Source organism: Mastigoproctus giganteus, chromosome 1 (assembly GCF_048544385.1).
Source record: "Mastigoproctus giganteus isolate SK-2022 chromosome 1, ASM4854438v1, whole genome shotgun sequence".
Lineage (NCBI taxonomy): Eukaryota > Metazoa > Arthropoda > Arachnida > Uropygi > Thelyphonidae > Mastigoproctus > Mastigoproctus giganteus.
Genome location: NC_143575.1, coordinates 223,417,931 through 223,440,373, shown reverse-complemented (window position 1 = coordinate 223,440,373; position 22,443 = coordinate 223,417,931). Strand labels below are relative to the sequence as shown.

At 37.5% G+C, this 22,443-nt stretch overlaps 1 protein-coding gene across 1 annotated transcript in view; it reads left to right on the top strand.

The window, feature by feature from the left end:
• LOC150091547 (cholesterol transporter ABCA5-like) overlaps positions 1 to 22,443 on the top strand; it is a 389,022-nt gene that overhangs the window by 217,956 nt on the left and 148,623 nt on the right. Inside the window, exons 18-19 of the mRNA XM_090376152.1 lie at positions 6,995 to 7,279; positions 15,167 to 15,298. Coding sequence (XP_090232278.1) covers positions 6,995 to 7,279; positions 15,167 to 15,298 — 417 coding nt within the window. The remainder of the gene's footprint in view (positions 1 to 6,994; positions 7,280 to 15,166; positions 15,299 to 22,443) is intronic.

Below are 22,443 nucleotides of genomic sequence, written 5' to 3'. Positions count from 1 at the left end.
AAGTGGTGGAACCCACGTTTAGTCTCCAGAGCTAAGTTTCGGTCAACCCTTCCCCATCTCTTCCATCATGCAGTATGACTGATAACTTTTGAGGTTATGATGAACATCATGGTGAGATCCAATCTTCCTTACATTTCGAGGGTACAGCTCTAAAACGTTATTCGCAGGCCGGCCACTAGTTAGTACACAGGACCGAACCTATTGGTAACTCTTGAGGAGGCTTCCGGATAATCTTGCTACCTCTACTCTGCCAGATAGTGACTGGAGGGAGTCCGAGTAGTGTGTATGCGGGGGCCATTTTCGAGGCCACGTTATGTAAAGGATCTGGGTATATTCTTACCATGTGTACACCATATCCAAAAATTTCATTACTTCATACAGTATGTCCCCCCCCCCCCCCCACTTTTTCTTACTATTGAATATACCATGAATTGTCAAACTGATAGAGTCAGCTTATCTGCGAAAAGATCTAAATCTCCCAAACACATCCTAGTTCATTTCACAAATATACATGGTCTCAATTCTAATCTCAACGATGTCCATTTCCACTTGCAGTCTGCCGAACCCCGTGTACTTTTTCTGACAGAATCTCAGTTATCAGTTGATTCAATCACTGCTCATCTCGGTTGCCCAAATTATTCGCTGTATGATTCCTTTCGCCTCAAAGGTGGTACTTGTGCATATGTCTGTTCCGATATTCCCTGTCAAAGACTTGGTAATTTGAAATCTCCTTTTTTCGATCTTCTCTGGCTTAAAATCTCTCTACCACATTATGTCAAATTCATCTGTTGTCTTTACTGTTCTCCCAATTCCACTAATCACTTGGAGCTCTTTGACTTCCTCTCTTTGCAACTTGACTTTTTCCAGTCCAACTTTCATAACAGTGAGGTAATTTTCCTTGTGATTTTAACGTTCACAACTCCAGCTGGCTTCAGTTTTCTAGTCACACCAACCCAGCAGGTCGAGATGCTGAGGCTTTTGCAATTACTAATGACCTTGCAGAGATTGTTCGTTTACCTACAAGAATACCGGACAATCCTAACCATGCAGCCAACATGCTTGATATTTTTCTCACAAACAACCCTTCTAAGTACACGGTCGAAGTGAGTGGTCCTTTAGGCACCTCAGATCACAACTTGGTGATTGTCTCTTCTCCAATGGGAACTTTATCTCGTGGCTATTCCCAACCTTGTATTGTTTGGCATTACAAGAATGCAAAATGGGATGACCTGTGAGATTTCTTTTCTTCTTTTCCTTGGTCGGATTACTGTTTCAAAACTTCTGATGTCAATGTTTGCTCAGATCATGTCAGTGAAATTATTCTTGTCGGAATGGAATCCTTTATTCCACACTCCACTTTAAAGTCTCGTCCTTTATCTAAACCTTAGTTTTCCAATAAATGTGCTAAGGCTGTTCAAGAGAAGAACGTTGCATATCGTAATTGGCTTGTTTCCCATTCTTCAGTTTCATTTTCTGCCTAAAACAAAGCTTGAAAAATTGTAAAAATTGTAAAGCAGTTATTAATCAGACCAAAGTAGATTTTGAACAGGCTAAGAGTAGAAAACTTGCTTCTTGCCTTAATGGTAGCCGAGCATTCTCGTCTCTTGCCAAAGCTATTGGCTGCAACTTTTGCCCATCTCTGCTCCCACCTCTGTCAAAACCAGATGGTTCTGTTGTCACTTCAGCCAAGGATAAAGCTGACCTGCTAGCATCTCATTTTTCTTCCAACATGTATCAATGATCTTTGTAAAACACCTCCCACCATTGCCAACACGCTCCATTTAATGCCTCCTGTGGTCTTCCATCAAAAGGATGTCAGAAGGATTTTGAAGAATCTTGATGCTAAGAAAGGTCCTGATGGTATTTCTCCACTTGTTCTCAAAACCTGTGCTCCAAAATTATTCCTGTTCTTTGCCGCCTTTTTTCACTTTCTTATTCCAAAGGTGTTTTTCCTTCTGCTTGGAAATTTGCTCATATCCAGCCAGTTATTAAAAAGGGTGACAAATCCCGCCCATCCAGTTATTGTCCCATTGCAATTACTTCTACTCTTTCTAAAGTAATGGAGAAATCAATTAACCGCCAACTCTTACACTACCTAGAAACCTTCTGTCTGATCAATGATCGCCAGTATGGATTCCGTCAGTGTCGATCCACTGGTGATATTCTGGCTTATGTTACCCATTTATGGACAAATTCAATGGAAAAGTTCGGGGAAACATAAGCAGTTGCTCTTGACATCTCAAAGGCTTTCAATCGTGTTTCGCATAAAGGTCTGCTAAAGAGGCTTCCATCTTATGGTTTGCCAACTGTTTTTTGTAATTGATTATCCAGTTTTCTCTCTGATCGCTCACTGAGGGTGATGGTAGATGGCTCTCTGTCTTCTAACTTTTCCACTAATGCTGTTTCCCCCAAAGTGGAGTTCTTTCCCCCACTCTTTTCCTCTTGTATATTAATGACCTTCTTCCATTGACTGGAAATCCTATCTATAGTTTTGCCGATGATAGCACATTGCATTCCACTTTCCATTTTGAGAAACCTTTCCCTGCTCAATCAGTTTCAACTTCTCGAATATCTGCTACCAATTCCTTAAATGCCAATCTCCAGGTAATTCTCCAGTGGGGCAAAGACAACTTAGTTAATTTCAATATCTAAAACTCAGTCTTGTCTTATATCTGGCAAAAAGGATTCTTCTGCTCCTCTGCTTATCTTAGGTGACACTCCAATTTCTAAGCAAAATGATATATCTCTTTTGGGGATTACCCTGACTTCTAATCTCTCTTGGCACAAGCACATTAAAAATATTGCTTCTTCTGCATCTAAAAAACTTGATTTTCTCTTTCGCTCTCAGTGTTACTTTTCTTCCAAACAGCTGTTCACTCTGTTTGGGTACAGACAGTTCACTCTGTTCACTAGCAAGAACTATGTAAAGGAAACATGATATTGATCACTTGCTATGAGAATACTATTATAAATACTGGCACTCTCATATGAGTACAAGCCATATGAGAGTGCCAAAGAATTGTACTCTTGTAAAGTTTAAGGGCACAAAAGGTGATATAGTTGTACACCTTGGCACTAATGATATTAAGAGTAGGAGACCGGCGAAATTACTTAACAAGTACAGGTCACTGTTGAAAAAAAGCCGTGAATTAGATTTGAATTTGAAAGTGTCTTCAGTTCTGCCCAGACACACGATAGGAGGGAGTATATGGTGAGAGCCCTGTCGATCAATTCGGCCCTGGAAATATTGTGCAAGGCTCAAGGGGTAGAATTTTTTTCAGCCTGGTCTGTAGAAGCAGTCTCTCCTGTTAACAGGAGAGACTGCTTCTACAGGGATGGGATACACTTAAATGGAAAGGGTGCAAGAATGTTTGCTGATGCTATCCAGGCAGTGTTAGGTGGGTCGGAAAACTGCTAGATTGGGGGGGGGGATAAAAGGACTAATAGATTAACAGTAGCCACTGGCAGAGGTGAAAGTGATTCTTGCACTGCTTCTATTGGAATGAGCAGCAGCCTGGAAAATAAGATGCAGGATATTTCAGAGACTGCTGGGAGTCATTGGGGTACAAGTAAACACATGGGTTGTGTTAGGGTAGCTAAGAAAAAGAACAGGTGCATGTATACTTGCATGTACACCAATGCTAGGAGTTTGGTAAATAAATTTGATGAATTTGAGGTATTGCTCAAAGCATCAAAGGTGGATATTGTTGGGATATCAGAGACGTGGTGTCACACAAATATAAGTAATGCAGAACTGGAATTTGGGGAGTACAACGTCTACAGAAAGGATAGACAGGATAGAAAGGGAGGAGGGTTTATGCTGTTAGTTAAGAAACACATAAAATCCAAGGAAGTGAAGCCAGTCGACATCGCTGGACAGTGCATTGTCGAGTCAGTTTGGTGTGACATAAGCATTGGGAGATCAAAATTGAGAGTAGGAGTGTGCTATAGGCCTAATGACTCTGATGAGTATAATAAGAAACTGCACAGGGAAATAGAGTGGGCCAGTAAATCAGAGTCTTATAATGGGAGATTTTAATTTCCCAGATATTGACTGGAATTTGTGGGTTGTTCACTCACACACTAGCAAGGCTTTTGTGGATTTATTGGATGATTGTTTTCTAAATCATCATGTTTGGGAGGCAACTACAGGGAGCAATACTCTTGATTTGATTTATCAGTAGTGATTCTTCATGCATTAAGAATCTGCAGATAAATGAACCACTAGGTGGCAGTGATCACAGTGTGCTGAAGTGGGATTTACTCACGGAGGTAATTACCATCAGGCGTAAAGGGAAGGGTTATTGCTTTCGTAAAGGCAACTACGATGGTCTGAGACAGTATTTAAATTCTATACAGTGGGACCAACTGATGATGTTACCAACAGCAAATTCAAAATGGGAAGCATTCAAAGAACTTATCTTGGAAGCTACTAGGCTTTACATACCAACTAAGAAATATTGTTCAAGGTTTAGGCCTAAATGGATGTCAGATGAACTAATGAGACATATGGCAGAGAAGAAAAATGCATGGGATACATATAAATTAACATGTGACACAGAAGCCTATGATAGATATAAGTTGATCTGTAACCAATTTGTAATACAGTTACAAAGGAGGTTAGGCAGGCGAAGGCAGATTACGAGAAATCTTTGGCAAGGGATGCAAAGAAGGAAGTGGATGAATCAGATTGGTCCACTCGATATCGATGGTTCAACTGTTCGTGATCCTACTCGGATAGCTAACAAACTAAATCAATATTTTGCCTCTACATTCACACATGAGGAGTTATTCAGGAAGGGGAATGCCATAGATGAAGTAAACACTGGCAGTGAGCTAGATGATCTTGTAATAATTGAGAGTAACGTGGAGGAGAAATTGTTGAAGATAAATACAAGGAAGGCACCTGGGGTGGATGGGATCTATCCAGTTATACTAAAGGAGGCAGCAAAGGAAGTAAGCAATCCGTTAACCATAATTATGAGAGCTTCCTTGGACTCAGGGCAGGTACCCACAGACTGGAGATGTGCAAATGTAACCCCAATTCACAAAGGAGGATCAAAGGCTAACACAAGTAATTATAGACCTGTGAGTTTAACTTCTGTTCCAGGAAAATTAATGGAAGCACTGGTTAAAGAAGCACTGCAGGATCATCTTGACAAGAGTTCAGTTATAGCTCAGACACAGCGTGGTTTTGTTAATGGAAGGTCTTGCCTGACCAATTTGATTGGATACTATGATGTAGTCAGAAAAGAACTGGATGCAGGGAATAACTTTGATATTATATATTTGGATCTTAGAAAGGCTTTTGATACTGTTGCACATGAAAGACTGCTGCACAAATTGGAGCAGTATGGTATTGGTGGAAAATTGTTGCTATGGATAAAGGGATGGTTGAGTGGCAGAAGACAGAGAGTGGTAATTAATGGACACTGCTCATCGTGGACTAATGTTATTAGTGGAGTCCCTCAGGGTTCAGTGTTGGGTCCATTGTTGTTTTCTGTATTTATAAATAATATTGATGATGGTATATCAAGCTTAATGTCCAAGTTTGCAGACGATACAAAGGTTGGCAGGGTTGTTAAGGACGCTACTGACACTATGCTGCTGCAAAAGGATCTGGAAAGGTTGAGCAGATGGGCTGAGAGGTGGCAAATGAAGTTTAACATTGACAAATATAAAGTACTACATATGGGAAACAGCAACCCCAGAGCAACGTATCAACTCTGTGGTACTACACTGACAGTGCTAGAGAATGAAAAGGACCTGGGGGTAATTGTGCAGGCAGATATGAAGTTCTCTGGGCAGTGCAGACGGGCTGCAAGAGTAGCTCATGGCATTTTATCAATGATATACAGGAATTTTTCTAGCAGGTGATTATCCCCTTGTATAAGGCAATGGTCAGGCCACACCTTGAGTACTGTATACAGGCCTGGAGGCCTCATTTCAAGAAGGATGTAGATCTGCTGGAACGAGTACAGAGAAGGGCAACAAGATTAGTGAAGGGAACGAAGGGTTGCTCAATGTGATGGGATACTGCTTTTTGCTCAGAATAATCACCTGAGAGGGCATAAATTCAAATTAAGGAAAGACAGATGTAGGATAGATGTGTGGAAATATGCCTTTAGCCAGTGGGTAGTTGGTTGGTGGAACAGACTTCCATCCTTTGTTGTGGAAGTTGATAGCCTAAATAAATTTAAGGCTAAGTTGGACAGGTATTTCGAACGAATGGAGGGGTGAAGTGGAAAGGCTTTTTTTTTTTTTTTTTTTTTTTTTTGGCTGATGCTGCAGAAGCTTGCTTTCTTGCATCATATGCCTCTACTAATGCTAATGCTAATTCTAAAGTACCATTCTTTATCATTGGTGTCAAACAGCACTATATTCAATGCAAAATAAGTCTAAATTGCATCAAAATTGGAAACTGATACACTTTGCCCATCTTGCATGATAATCCAAAATGTCATGGGATTAGAACTCGTCAGTCAACTTCTGAATTGATGGAACGAGGAAACACTGAAGCATCTCATACTTCATTGATGAGTCCTGCAACTTCAATCTCTTCCCCAAAATCTAAATCTTTATTGCATTGCAATAATGGCTTCATGGCCAACAGCCAGGGATTTTACATGAATGAAAGAACCTTTCCCAGGACATCTTTACATGCCATTTTTGAAAACAGCCAGGACATCTTTACATGCCATAGACCAATCTCTTGTGGATATTGATAGGCTGTGATTTATATTTAAAAAGTATAATCAATAACTATCTGATAACGAATTGTAATTTCCTCTTATTGCCCAGTTATTGGGCAGTAAGAGGGCAATAAATAGTTATCTTATTGCTCATTATATTTGTTACATATTTTTAATTGTGCAATAAAATGATAATTATGGACATTGTGAAAATGATAATTATGAACAATTAAAATATGGATATTATTTTAACTGTTCCCTCACAGGTGTGGCCTTAATTAATTATAAATTTAACTTTTCAGAATAACATAAAAGACTATCTTAGAATAGCTGGACTTGGGTTTACTTCTTACTGGGGCACCATTTTTGCAACACATGCCTTGCTCATGTTTCTTTCCCTTGGACTTATGCTCATTAGTATGTACATCTTGAAGATAGATTTTCTCACTAATTCAGAGGCATCTGGAGCTGTACTGCTGCTTTTCATCCTTTTCATTCCTGCTTCGCTGCTGATGTGTTACGTTCTTTGCTTCATGTTTAATAAGCATGAAACTGCAAAGAAAGTGCTTCCTACTATAACTCTTTTGGTAAGTATAAATTTATGAAATAAATAATGGTAAAATGAAAATCTGTAGCCAGTTTTAAAATTTTATAGGGCAAATTTTTTATTCATTATGAAGAGTACTTAAATCACTAGAGACATACATAAGGTAGAAATCGGAAAATTCTGCATATAGCAATGTTAGCTTTAGTCATATGTATTATAATTCAATACTAGGTGGCATTTTCTCTAGTCATCATCATAGCCATTTTCAGTCCACTGCAGGATGAAGGCCTCTCCAGCAACTTTCCAGTTCCTTCTGTTTTGAGCACTGGCCATCCATTTACTACCCACAAACTCATGAATTTCATCTATCAATCTCCGCCTTTGTCTTCCAGGTTTTCTTCTAGCTCCTCTTCGATACCATTCTGTTATTTTCTTAGTCCATCCGTCATCATGTCTTCGATCTATGTGTCCTGCGCAAGACCATTTTAGTATCTTTAGTTTTGATAAGAATGTCCTTTACTTGAGTTTGCTGCCTAATCCATGTGTTTCTCTTCTTATCTAACAGTCTGATTCCCAATATGATTCGTTCCATTCTTCGCTGTGTAGTTCTCAGCTTCTCTTCCATTCTTTTGGTGAGTGCCCAAGTTTCACTTCCATAAGTCATGGTGGGTTGTATACATTGGTTCATTATTTTACGTTTCAGACAAACTGGGATATTGCTCTTCAGTATGTGACTATATTTCCTGAATGCTATCCATCCAAAATTTATTCTTCTCTTGACGTCCAGCCATTTATCATTATTACAGCTAATAACTTGTCCCAGATAAGTATATGACTCCACCTTTTCAATTACTGCTCCTTCAATCATTATTTTCCTTTCTGTGGCATACTTGTTCATCATTATTTTTGTTTTAGCCATATTCATCTTTAGTCCAAAATCCTTACTAGCTGTGCATAACTGATTAAGATTTTCCTCTAATTCTTTGGGATCATGGCTTATGACCACAATGTCATCTGCAAATCGTAAATGGTTTAGGTACTCTCCGTTCACATTGACTCCTTTCTGCGACCAGTCTAATCATCTGAAAGCTTCCTCAAGGGCAGCAGTAAACAGCTTCGGAGATATTGTGTCTCCTTGTTGAACTCCTTTCTCAATTTTAAATTTCCTACTGTCTTTGTCTAGTCTAATAAAGGAGGTAGCACTCTCATATATTTTCTTCAAAATCATATTATATGGGGTATCAATGCCTTGTCTTTCCAGTGCCCGAAACATTGCCTTATGCTGTATGGAGTCAAATGCCTTTTCATAATCCACAAATGCCAGGCATAATGGTGTTTTATATTCATATGCTTTCTCCATTAGCTGTGATATTACGTGAAGGTGATCCATAGTTGAGAATCCTGTCCTAAAGCCAGCTTGCTCTTTCGGTTGATTCTCATCAAGTATTCTTTCTAATCTGTTAGTAATGACTCTTGTGAACAACTTGTAGATGTGGGATAACAAGCTAATTGGTCTATAATTTCCAATTTCTGATTTATCTCCTTTCTTATGCAGCAAAACTATGATTGCATTATTCCACTGCTTAGGCGTCACACCTTTTCGAATGCATTTTGTGAAGAGCCTTGCCAGTTTTTGTGTTATGTCTCTTCCTCCCAATTTTAACAACTCTACAGTAACTTCATCTTCCCCCGGGGCTTTCTGATTCTTCATTTTCTTCAATGCATGTTCTACCTCATCAGGAAGAATATTGGGTATGTCGTATGTGTTGCTACTTTGCAATCCATCTTCCCCACTGCTGGCATCATTCCCCTGCTCTTTGTATAATTCTCTATAGTAGTCTTCTGCTATTTGAATTATGCCTTCTCTGCTGTTTATAAGTACACCATCGCTATTCTTCAGTTTCAGTATCATTTGTCTTTCTGTATTACTGCTCATGGCTGCTGATTTAAATCCTTTGTTTTCCCTTAATGCTTGTTCTACTTTTCTTGTGTTAAATCTTCTTATGTCCTCTCTGATTCTCTTTCTAATGGCTTTGCATAACTCAGTATACTCAATTTTCTCCCTGTCAGTGTTTTTCTTGCTTTTCATTTGTCGTCTTCGGTTCATCATGACAAGTGTTTCTTGACTAATTTTTTCTTCTTTGGATTTCTTTTTCCCTATAGGTTTTTTTGGGCTTTATCAACGTTCAAAAAGTTGTAATATTCCTCGTCGATATCTTGGTCCTCAGCAGTCTGCAGAAGCTCATACTTGTTCTTAAGTTCCAGTACATACTGCTTTTTCTCCTCTTCTGTTATCTCAAAGACCTTTGTATTATTTACTCGAGTCAGTTTTTTCCTTTCCTTTCCTACATCTATATCAAGTGTACATCTTACCATTCTGTGATCACTTCCAACATTTACCTTATTCAGGACGGTAACATCATTCACAATATTTCACATCATTCACTCTTTTCTTGAAAAAAGTGTTCATTACTGACAGTCCTTGAGATTCTGCAAATTCCACAAGTCTTTCACCTCTTTCATTTCTTTCACCAATTCCAAAATTTCCTATAGTTCCCATTTCTGTGCTGTTTTGTCTTTTTCCAACCTTAGCATTGAAGTCTCCCATAATAATAGTGCAGTGGGTTTTCTGCTCATCTAGAAGACTCTCAATTTCGGTGTACATTTCTTCAACCTCTTCATCATCATGGCTCGATGTTGGTGCATAAATCATTTCTCTAGTAGGTTATTAAAATTATGTTCTCTTCAAATTTATCTCAGTTTTAATGCAAAGTTAGATTCAAATTAGTTATGATCTAGTTTGAATTAAAATATTGTTTAGGATTTTATTGTGCTAGCATGTTTCAGTTATTCATTGCTGTCAGCCATTTTGAATGCTCTCACTACACCTTAACACCTCTTAATCCTCGTTCAAGGTCAAGGTCCGTAATAATAATTTCCCATCTACAAACGGCAAAAGTGCTTTATAAACACTAAGTATTGCCTCATATTCTTCTGATATAAGGGGTTATTCTGACTGCAAGCATTATTCTACTTGTTTTTACAGATAAAATGATAGATAAGGAAATTAACATTACTCTACCTGATTTGACAAATAAACTGGCAAATAGGGAAGAAGTAACAACACCACAGCATTGTCCCTGTTGCTTTGGAAATTGAGTCATTACTAAATGTAAGATCTGTAGCCGATACATTGGAAACTGTTGGTCACAAATTGATTTTAAACCCCTCAGTAAGAAAAGGAAGTGGAGTTTCATTTGCAGTTTGGAACAACACTAAAAAAGAAAATACCGATAGTGAACAAAAAGCAAGTGCTATTAGAGGCAACTGCTCTAATGATGATGATGGTCCAGAACTATGGAATTCTGGGAAGAAGGCCAGAAGTAGATTGTCAAGTCTTTGCATGTTTTAGATTCCTCAACCTTTCAAGAATTTGGATTTTATATAAGTTCTCAGATGACTGTGAACATTAAAAATCGAAGGATAGTTGCAGAACAGTTGAACTTTGCATTTGCCAAAGAAACGATGAAATGCGGTGTCAAAATGACATTTGTCTTCTCAGCAGAAACCGAGCATAGTAAACCACTTGTATTACAATCTTTTCAACATACAGAACACTTCATCTGATATATGAAATTGTGCATTCTTACAGCAAGAAAATGGCTTTTGCAGAAAAATGAATGAGATACAGCCGGATGTCTCTTTAACGAACTTCCATATAGCAAAATTTTCTATGTAGCGAACTTTTTTGATTTCCCCTTGGTCATTACATTCAAAATAGTTTCCATATAACAAAGAAAATTTCCATATAATGAACTGATTTCAAGAGACCCGGGTATGCATTGTTCGAACCTCTGGCCTTTAGGAAATAAAACATGAATTAAGAGCTTAAAGGATTAAGCATTAATCCCTTTAGCTTTTAATAGCTAAAGGCTTTAATTCCACAAATTAAGAGCTAAAACAGTTTACAATTTTTACAGGAGGAAACAGTAAAACCCTGCAGGAGGAAACTGGCCAACCACGGCACTAGATAGAAAAAGATGGAAGTTTGGGAGAGGTGTTTGCCCAGCAGTGGGTCAGCAGTGGCTAAAAAGAAGGAAAACCTATACAACTTATACACTACTATGCTGAGAAGTCTTGCTCGTCAGCTGTCCACACTATTGGCAAAGATTAAGGCATATTTCTGATGCAGGCATTGGCTCTGGTCAACCTATTTCCTACTAAGCATCCTATTAGAGAATTAGGAGAGAGTGATTTTCCTTTATCTTGGAAATTCATCTCTTGTTTCAAAGAAATGAGTCATCCACACTTTCACTAAATTTAACCTCTCTCTTTATACGGTAGCTATAAGTAGTCCCTAATTTCAGCTTTGTTTTAACCGCTGTGCAAGTAACCTTACAGTGTCTAAGAGGAAATCCTTGAGTGTAGCGTGAAACAGTGGAAGTGCTTAATAGTATACATCATGGCATTAAAAAAAAAAGAACTTACTTTAAAATTTGATGGCCCTGCCAGTAGTGCGTCAACCATTCGGAAAAACCCTGTTTCCTCAAACTGTTTGAGGAAACAGGACCCAGTCGGAAGTGTGCAAAATTATGTTTGCACGAAAAATGCAAAAACCCTTCCCTTTACCCCTGATGGTAGTTACCTCTTTGAGTAAATCCCACTTCAGCACACTGTGATCACTGCCACCTAGTGGTTCCTTTATCTGCAGATTCTTAATGCATGAAGAATCACTACTAATAATCAGATCAAGAGTATTACTCCCTGTAGTTGCCTCCCAAACATGCTGATGTAGAAAACAATCATCCAATAAATCCACAAAAGCCTTGCTAGTGTGTGAGTGACCAACCTACAAATTCCAGTCAATATCTGGAAAATTAAAATCCCCCATTATACGACTCTCTGATTTACTGGCCCACTCTATTTCCCTGTACATAGTCTTATTATACTCATCAGAGTCATTAGTCCTATAACACACTCCTACTTTCAATTTTGATCTCCCAATGCTTATGTCACACCAAACTGACTCGACACTGCACTGTCTAGCGATGTCGACTGGCTTCACTTCCTTGGATTTTATGTGTTTCTTAACTAATAGCATAACCCCTCCTCCCTTCCTATCCTGTCTGTCCTTTTTTTACACATTGTACTCCTCAAATTCCAGTTCTGAATTCCTTATATCTCTGTGACACCACATCTCTGATATCCCAACAATATCTGCCTTTGATTTCTTGAGGAATACCTCAAATTCATCAAATTTATTTACCAAACTCCTAGCATTGGTGTACATGCAAGTATACATGCACCTGTTCCAATTCTTAGCTACCCTAACACAACCCATGTGTTTACATGTACTGCAATGACTCCCAGCAGTCTCTGAAATACCCTGCATCTTGCTTTCCAGGCTGCTGCTCATTCCAATAGAAGCAGTACAAGAATCACTTTCACCTCTGCCTGTGGTTACTGTTAATCTATTAGTCCTTGTATACCCCCTAAGCTAGCAGTTTTCTGACCCACCTAACACTGCCTCGATAGCATCAGCAAATATTCTTGCACCCTTTCTATTTAAGTGTATCCCATCCCTGTAGAAGCAGTCTCTCCTGTTAACAAGTACAGACCAGGCTGAAAAAATTCTACCCTTTGAGGCTTGTTCAATCTTTCCAGGGCCGAATTGATCAACAAGGCTCTCATCATATACTCCCTCCTATCGTGTCTGGGCAGAATTGCAGACACTTTCACATTCAACCCTAATTCATGGCTTTTTTTCAACAGTGACCTGTATTTGTTAAATAATTCTGCCGGTCTCCTACTCTTTATGTGAAACAGTATCAAACACTTTCCTGAAATCCAAGTATATGTTTTTTTTTCTTCCAATTCTTTTGTTTACTGCATTATAATATCCAGTCAGATTGGTTAGACAACATCAACCCTTAATAAATCCCAGCTGTGACTGCAATATACTTTGCATTCCTGTATAAGTGATCCTGCATTACTTTCTGAAACAGAGATTACATTATTTTCCCTTAAACAGAAGTTAAGGTAGCAGGTCTGTAATTTCTGCCAAAATCAAAATTTAATCAAAAGTCATCACCTTTTGATTCACCTTTATGAATTTGGGATATGTTTTTACAATCCAGTCCATAGGGACCTCACCTGAATCCAAAGATGCTCTCATAATTATTATGGTTAATGGTTTGCTTACTTCCTGGTGCCTCCGTAGCCAGGTTGGAAGGAGCAGCAGTGCGTAGCACATACTTCTTGATTAGACCGGGGTTCAAGCCTGTCACCACCAAATACGGAGGATGCGGAAAGGTCAGGGAATGACCACCGCATATCCCGGAGCAATATGGCCTTAGTTGCTAATGCTCCTAAAAACCAAATAACAAACAAACAAACAAGCTTACTTCCTTTGCCTTCTCCCATAATATAATTGGATAGATCTCCTCCAACCCACTTACCTTTTTTTATGTTGAGTTTCAACAATTCCTCTTCCACTTTCCTCTCATTTATTACAAAACCATTCAGCTCCCTGTTAGATTCTGATGAGCTTCTGGAATTACCCTCCATAAAGAGCTCTTCATCTGTAAATGTAGATGCAAAACATCTATTCAGTTTGTCATCAACATGGACAGGATATCATTATCATTTGAACCATCCTCAAGTGGACCAATGTGATTCAACCTCTTCCTCGTGCTGTTATTAGAAATAAAGAAGTCTTTGCTTCATTTCTTGTAGCAAAGACTTTTCCAGAGACATCTTGTAATCTGCCTTAGCTTACTCTGCCTCCTTTATGACTTGATTACAGACTAGAAAAGCCCTTCCCTTTACCCTTAGCAATAATTATCACTTTAAGTCTCCCATTGGCACACTGTGATGATTGCCACCCAGAGGGTCTTTTACCTGTAGGTTCTTAATGCATGAAGAGCTGCTGCTGATAATCAGATAAAAGAGTTGCTTCTCTAATATGCTGCTATAAAAAACAGCCTTCCAATAAATCCACAAAAGTCTTGCTAGTGTGTGAGTGACCAACCCATAAGTTCGAGTTGATATCTGAAAAGTTAAAATCCCCATTATGAGACATTCTGATTTTCTTCCCACTATTTCTTTATTTAGTTGTTGTAGTCATTACTGTCATTAGGCCTATAGCACATTTCCGCTCTTATATTTGTTTTCCCAGTCACACCAAACTGACTCAGCATTGCACTGGCCACCCATGTTGACTGGATGTTATGTTATTACCACTATTAAAGGCTGCTTAATGTTAATATACCATATAATATGTTTTGCTGAAAGAAGCATATAATAATTATTGTTTCTGAAAAGAAAAGCAGTATTGAATGTTGATTCATTTATTCTTATTTTATTTCTGTATATAGTATTTTCCTCTAATTATGTAATGTTATAGTTCAATTTTTGTAATTATTACAAAATATTATTAAATATTTTAATAATATTTAATAATATTTTGTAAATATTATTAAATATTATTAAATTTAATTTAATATTATTAAATTATACAAAAATATTAATGTAAATATTATTACAACTATAAAAGGTTTCCAAGACAGGAGCCAAAATGTATGTTTAATGTTTATTTGTTAATTTCAGTTAAATTTCATTAAGTTTTCTTTCTAATGAAAGTACCAATAGCTGCCAATTTAAAAATATATTTTGAAATTGACAGCTATTCACATAATCTTAAAATTACTAGGAACTTCATTATATAAAAAAGTTATTTGAGGAATGGTATAAATGGCATATGAGAGCATTATTTGGTAAATGGGTTTTAAATATTAAATTGTTTTGCACAAGCATACACACATTCTGCATGTGTGTATGCTTGTGTGTGTGTCTGCATGCATGCGTGCAATTGAAGTATGCCTTTTTTGTTATTATGTAGCCTGATTTTAACATATTTTTCTTTCAGTTATCATTAGCTACAACTATTCCCAGCATATCATTAAATATGGGTTCAAGTACTGCTATTAAACTTCATTATGCTTTCAGTTTTCTTAATCCATATTATTCACTTTCCATGGGAATGTTTTTGATTGCCAAGGTAAGATACCAGCTTTCTCTGCTAAGATTAATGATCTGTTTTAAATAACCTAAATTATATAAATTGCAGCACATTTAAGTAGTAATAATAATAATAATAAAACTTATAAACTACATATGCATTAAAAATTCTGCTACCCTAAGGCTAATAAATAGGTTTAATCCAATAAAAAAAAAAATCTGCCTCAGGGGTAAACTTCTTTATAACGATAGAAATATTATGCTGCACCTGTTTCATGAAGGGTGAGAAGCATTATTTGATTCTTCATTCTAAATCTTATACAAGACTATCAACCTTGTAGCACTCGTTTACTTTATTCAGTAAAGACATTGAAATTTTATGAGGGTGTGAAAAAATTTATCTAGGAAAGCACTGTAAATTACTTTTTAATGAACAGAATGATGACTCCCACCACAAAAACACACAACGAACAGCAGGATAATATCAATGATTAATGCCATAAGTTACATTCCATTAAGTTCCCGTTTTCAGACGACCATTCCCTGGACCGAAGTCCATCCATGGTTAATGTCATGAAAATGGTAATTTTTTGCTAGTCTAATTTAAAATATTTTGTTAATCAAAATAATATAACACAACTCAACACAAATTAATTAAAAACTTTAAATCGGCCACTAGGCCTCCCATAAGAAAGATTAATCTTGATTAATCCATTTATCTTAGTTATGGGAGTTCCCGTCCCTTCCATGAGGAGACGGGCCTCTACTATCTTCCCGTATCCTTTTCCTTCGAGTAAATACCATAACTACAATTTATTAAAATACGAGAAGAAACACTTATTCATAATAATAAACATGATCCACAGACCACCCCTCTCCAGACTTCCAAGAGACATCTCTAATTCATGCCTCAAATCAGCATATATTATGCATTCAGCATATATTATGCATTCAAACATAATATGCAATGATGTCTCTGGACTACCACAATGACAAAGTCCACTGTCCACCAGCCCCAACTGATTTAGCCTCAAGGCGAGTCCATGTCCAGTCAATAGAAACATCGAGTTCAATCCAAACTGTAGCCATGGTTTCTTCTTCATATCCACAATTTCTACACTCGGAAAGAACTCATAGGTCTGTCGTCCTTTATCGGACATATCCCAATTTTCCTGCCATTTAATTAAAATTTCTTTCATAATCCTTTTCTTTTCCAATTTTACATCTAATTTAGAATAAGTCCTTGTATAATCAGGACAAGATGTTATGCCTAAATATGTTCTATTTATATTTCTTTTTGTTAGGAACAGCAGACCTGCCAACAAAACCATTGACTGAACAGGGACCTTGCCCGAGACCACCTGCAAGGCCTCTCAGGAGACAGTTCGACATGCTCGAGTTATTCCTAATAATGCGAATCTTTGCACTTGGATCAAATGTTTTTGAATTATTACGATTGGTATCCTGTGCACCCAAGCCCCAGAGGCGTACGTTATAATTGGAAGGAACAAACATTCATATAATAGATTTATGGCTCTACCCTTTATCCCCCATTCAGTACGTACCAACCTCCGGAGCTTAGCATACAGTGTCCGAATTTTTTCTTTTAAATACTTAACGTGTTCGGTAAAATACAACCGTTCTTCTATTTTGAGTCCAAGATATTTAGTTACTCTCACGTAACGAACTGCATCACCCAGAAGCTTCACAGTAGGAGCCCGATTCATACTCAGTTTTCCTTTTAATAACATTTGGACAGTCTTTTCATTAGATATTAACAACTTATGTTTTTTGGACCAGTCTGCTAACTTTCTTAAAGCCTCATCAGCCTTACTTTCAACTTGTGATCTGGCATTTCCAGAGACAATCATAACCAAATCATCTGCATAGGCAATACTTTCCACATCTGATATTTCCTCATTCAAAAATTCATCGAATACCATGTTCCAAGCAAAAGGGCCTATCACCGAGCCCTGAGGACAACCTCGATATATTTTCCTGCTCACCTCACTAAATCTTGTTTTAACAACAACTTGTCGTTCACTAAAATAATCCTTAAACACAGAATATATTTTATTGGAACAATCTGTTCTACTAATCCTATTAATGACGCTCCCCCACCATAATCTGTCGAAGGCACCTTTAAAATCAACAAAAATACCCAGCGCATATCTCTTCCCACAGCTCTCCACAATCTGGACCAATTTATAGGCCGCATCTTCAGTCGAAAGACCTTTCTTGAAACCATATTGTTTACTAGATGCTAGGCCTTTATTATTATAACTAATCATCAATCGGTTTACACATAACCGTTCATAAATTTTTGCCATGACCGAAAGGAGAGCAATGGGACTATATGAACTGGTCTCATTTAACATTTTATCCATATTTTTGATCAATAATTTAACTTGTGCCCTTCTCCAGCACGACGGGAAAGCTCCCTCATCTAAACATTTATTATACATTATTGTATAAACTTCAGGAAATTTTTCATAAGTTCTTTTTATTACAACAACTTCAATTTTATCCAGGCCTGGCGATTTGCCATCCCTTGCAAGGGACACGGCATTCCCAACCTCCTCATTTGTAAAAGGTTCTTCTAATGTAAGGGAATTATACCTTCTATTTGCTTCAGTAATCTGCCTATGCAAATCATTTTCTTCTTCTAGGTCATCCGGAAAGAGGTCATCCAGGATCCGGTCTACAGACCTTTCCCATGTCAAAGTCTCATCTTCCGCTACTCCTATAGAACAGGAAACATCTAAAATTTGCCGTTTATTATTAATTAATTTAAAAATAGAATTCCACGGATCCTTAGATCCTTGCTCACACACATATTTTCTCCATTTCTCAATCTTAGTTTTGTTGATGGCATGAACGTAGTCACGTCTGAGAACTCTATACTGATCTTTTACGATTTCACACATTTCAATATCACCAGATCTCCTAAGTCTTTGAAATTGGCGCCTTTTCTTAAACACTATTTTCCTTTTCTGAGTCAACTCCATTGTCGACCAGAACACAGGCTTATTTACACCCTTCCTTTTCTTCAAACACCTATTACAACACTTTTGTAACATTTCAGTTAAAACTTTTAACCATTTCTTCCGATGATAATTGAGTCCAATCCACCTGTATAACATTCTGTTCAAATTCAGTGTCAAATCTGGTCCATGTCGCACTATTTATCTTAAATCTATCTATATCATAACATTTTCTCACATTATCAATACTTTCAATAACAAAAGAAATGCCATTGTGGTCACTAGTAGTTAAGTTTTCGATCACCTTCCAATCCTTAATTTTATGCACGACCGAATAAGTCGCCATCATCAAATCAATAAATGACTGTCCATGCGTTGACGAATAGGTAGGTCCATGCCCTGAAACATTAACCACCTCTAACCCAGAGGCAGCAATTAACTCCTCTAGTATCTGACCCCTATCATTAGAGACATTACTACCCCATAGGGGAGAGTTAGCATTGGAGTCAATGGACACCACCACGCCACAAGAACCCAACACTCTGTATAACTTTTCTAAATAACTTATATATGGCTCTATTTCTTCAGATGGTGGGCAATACACTGTTACAAAATAAAACCTACCAATATTACATATCACTTCACAGCATAAATACTTCTCACTACACATAGATTTTATTCTAGTTACCACATACTCTTTATTTCTAACTATAATTGCTGTTGTAGGTCTATTACCTTCATAAACAATTCTATATCCGACAGGATATCCCCTCACCTGACCATCCACAGAGTAAGGTTCCTGCAGCAAGGCGATGTCTACGTCCTCCGTTTCCATTGCTTTGTGCAACTGGGCGGCGACTGCCTTAGAACGTTGTGCATTAAGTTGCAAAATTTTAATATTTCTATCCATAATTAATCTTCTTTTTAAAGTTGTCAGTCGCCTTAATATATTCTGGACATTCCCTGCTCACCGCAACATGTACAGCCTTCACTCCCTTCTTTAAACAATTTCCACAAGTAGGCTCATTACTTCGGTCTACACAATCTCTAAATGTATGACCTGACTTTGCACAGTGTCCACAAAGCATTTCTCTTTTACAATACTTTGCGACATGGCCAAACATAAGACATTTAAAACATTGAACAACAGCAAAAACTTCTTTAAATTTACAGGAGGACCACTGTATAAATAGACGTGTTCTATCACTTAATCTTTCCCACAATTCATTATTCACCTGGAGTATCCAGTTATTTAACTGAGTCTTTTTATTTTTATTAACCGTTAATATCTCCACACACTCTTTAAATTTCTTTTCAGTTAAACTTTCTTTGAAATTTCCTTGCCAAATTTGACTCAGAAGTTCTTCTCTTTCAATATCCGATTCAACATCAAATATGACAATCCTCGGATAGATCGGCTTCGGCACAGTAGACTTTAATCCAAGTTCTTGCAATTTGGAACATGTCTTGATTTTCATAAGGTCATCTGTTGTATCTGCTTCTATAAGCACCCCACAGTCTCTAATAGGTCTTATATTTCTGACCTTAACCGTCGCTAACATAGATCTTACCTCTTTTAATATATCAACTTTTACCTCATCGCTAGTTTTATGTCTACTCGAGGTGGCTTTTACGATCATAACTTTTGGAACACTAACTCTTTCTTCCACTTTCTTTGACACTACAGATGAATAACTTTCATAACGATCCACCTTCTTCTTCAGCTTTTCCTTTAATAACACATTCTCAACATGTACTTGATGCGCCTTCTTTTCAACAATATCCCAAATGTCCAATATTGTTTTTATCGCTATCATTGGTACATTACTATCTGTGTCCCAGAGAAACTCTTTAAGCCGTTCTCTAGCCTTGAAAATATAATCGAAGTTTTCATCAACGTTATCTTTATTTATATTCTTCTTTTTCTTGGTCTTTTCCCTATCGCTTAAGCCACCACAATCTGAGGTCATTTCCCCTTGCTTCCTCTTCTTTTTCTTAGATTCCTTTTGAGTATGTGAAGTACTCGGAAGAGACAACGACCTAGTCTTAATTGGGGTCCGCTGCAAAGTCTTGCCCAAAAAAATATTATCTCCAATTGGTTCTTGTACCTGTGCTACCAACTGTTCCAACACTAACCCTTCAGGTTCATCATCAGTGACCCCGTCCATGACCATCAACGATTCCTTATCAGTTATATCATCTTCATCACTAGATGAAGACATTGTATACATAAAAACAATTATTTACAATTAAAAGTTGCACCTAAAAATGAGGAACAATTAAATATTTACAATATTTACACAATATTGTAAATGAGCAAAGAGCTTCAGATCCAGACTGAACTTAATGGAAATTAAAACACGCGAAAATCTATCCACGTGATAAAAACTCCACCACCCAAGTTAAACGGGTGGGGTCCCAGGAGTAACTATAGTTAGCTTGAACAAGGCAACTCAACTCAACTCAACTGGTTATCTTTGCAATCCGTAACCTCGGAGTGCTCAACTCAATTCGATTATAATTTATCAATTCCAATAGCACAGAAATGCTCAACTTTAACTATAAAGCAAATCCGAAAGGGCACGGAAATGCTAAACTTTAACTCAATTAACAAGCAAAACCGATGGCACAGAAATGCTCCAAGGACCTCAAGAGGAGAATAATTTGAAACTCCCCTCTTGAGCCAAGATAAACAAGAAGCTTCGTCCCCTAATCAGGCTCAACTTAGCCAGGCAGGGGATTCACCCCTACCTGCCCGCCCCGGACCACGAGGAGGTGTGAGCCTAGACACTAGCAATCAGCTTTGGGCAACGGAAGCAAGAACTCCTGCGTATCACACAGAATATTCAGCACTTACTAATCAGCAAGCAAAATATATAGCTTTCCGAACTTTAGCCCCAGCGTCACTCCCGGGGCTGCCATAAGTTACAGTCATCAATTGCAATAATGTAATGCAATGCAATATAAATATTGTATCACCTTCAACCAATCACAGGTAATACAATTCACCTCATAGCTGATAAAATTCATGACAGTTTATCCAAATAATGTAAATTTCTTGTTTTCCTGTTTGAGACTACACATTGGCAGGACCCATGACACCTTATGGAATAAGAAGAAAAAAGAGGTGAAGTATTAGTAGTGGCAGATGGTGCAATAAAGCAAACTGATAAAGCATCAGCCAAATAAAACATCACTTCCCACATTGCCCCTCTCAAGCTCTCTAATATGTATAGTTCTTCCTTGAATTTATTCGAACTGCCCACTTCCACAAAACCAGATAGAAGTTTGTTTCAACAGTCAACTACCCACTGGCTTAAAGCTGATTTTCACATATTTATTGTGCAACCATTCTTCCTCAGTTTAAATTTGTGCTCCCACTTCATATATTGTTGAGCAAGAGATACAGTTGCAGATAAAAAAACTTCATCACTTGTGAATCTTGCAAATAATGTGTTTTGCACTGCATTGTGGGTTGCAGAAATGTTCAAAATGTATTTGTTAGATGTGATATATATCTCTGTGAATGAAATCCAATAAAAAGACTCCACCTGATATATGTAATTGCCATAAATATCTTTCCAAAGAGTGAAATGCGTAATTAATGGAAATATGAGAAATCATGCAAATGACAATCATGACAACCAAATATACATTTTATTGCATTTACTTGTACAAACTGAAATGACAAGTTAATGTAATAGTATTATGTACTGTAAATAAGCAAAATAAGTCCTCAATATTTTGTTGTTCCTCCTCAAGCTGCAATTACAACCTTGCAACAATCTGGTATAGAGGTAATCAACTTCTGGATATACTTTTGCCCAATTTTGTGGTACCACACCCTTACAGTGCTCTCCTGCAGCTGAATCTTAATTGTTGACTTCTTCTGAGCAAGTTTAGACGATATTATGTACCAGCAGTTTTCAATAGGGTTCAGATCTGACTGTTGCTGGGCCAGCCAACACTGTAATGCCAGAATTTCTGAGGTATGACTGCACCTTAAGGGAAAAAAACAAGGGAAAACATTGGTGTAAGTATGATTTAAGCCTTGTGAGACAAAAAGACAAACTCATCATTAAATCTAAATAGCATGAAACTTACCAATTTTTCTGTGTGGCAAGGTGCTAAGTCCTTTTGAAAAATGCAGTTTTGGATGTCTGTGTGTTGATTAATAATAACAGGTTTCGGGCACTCCTCC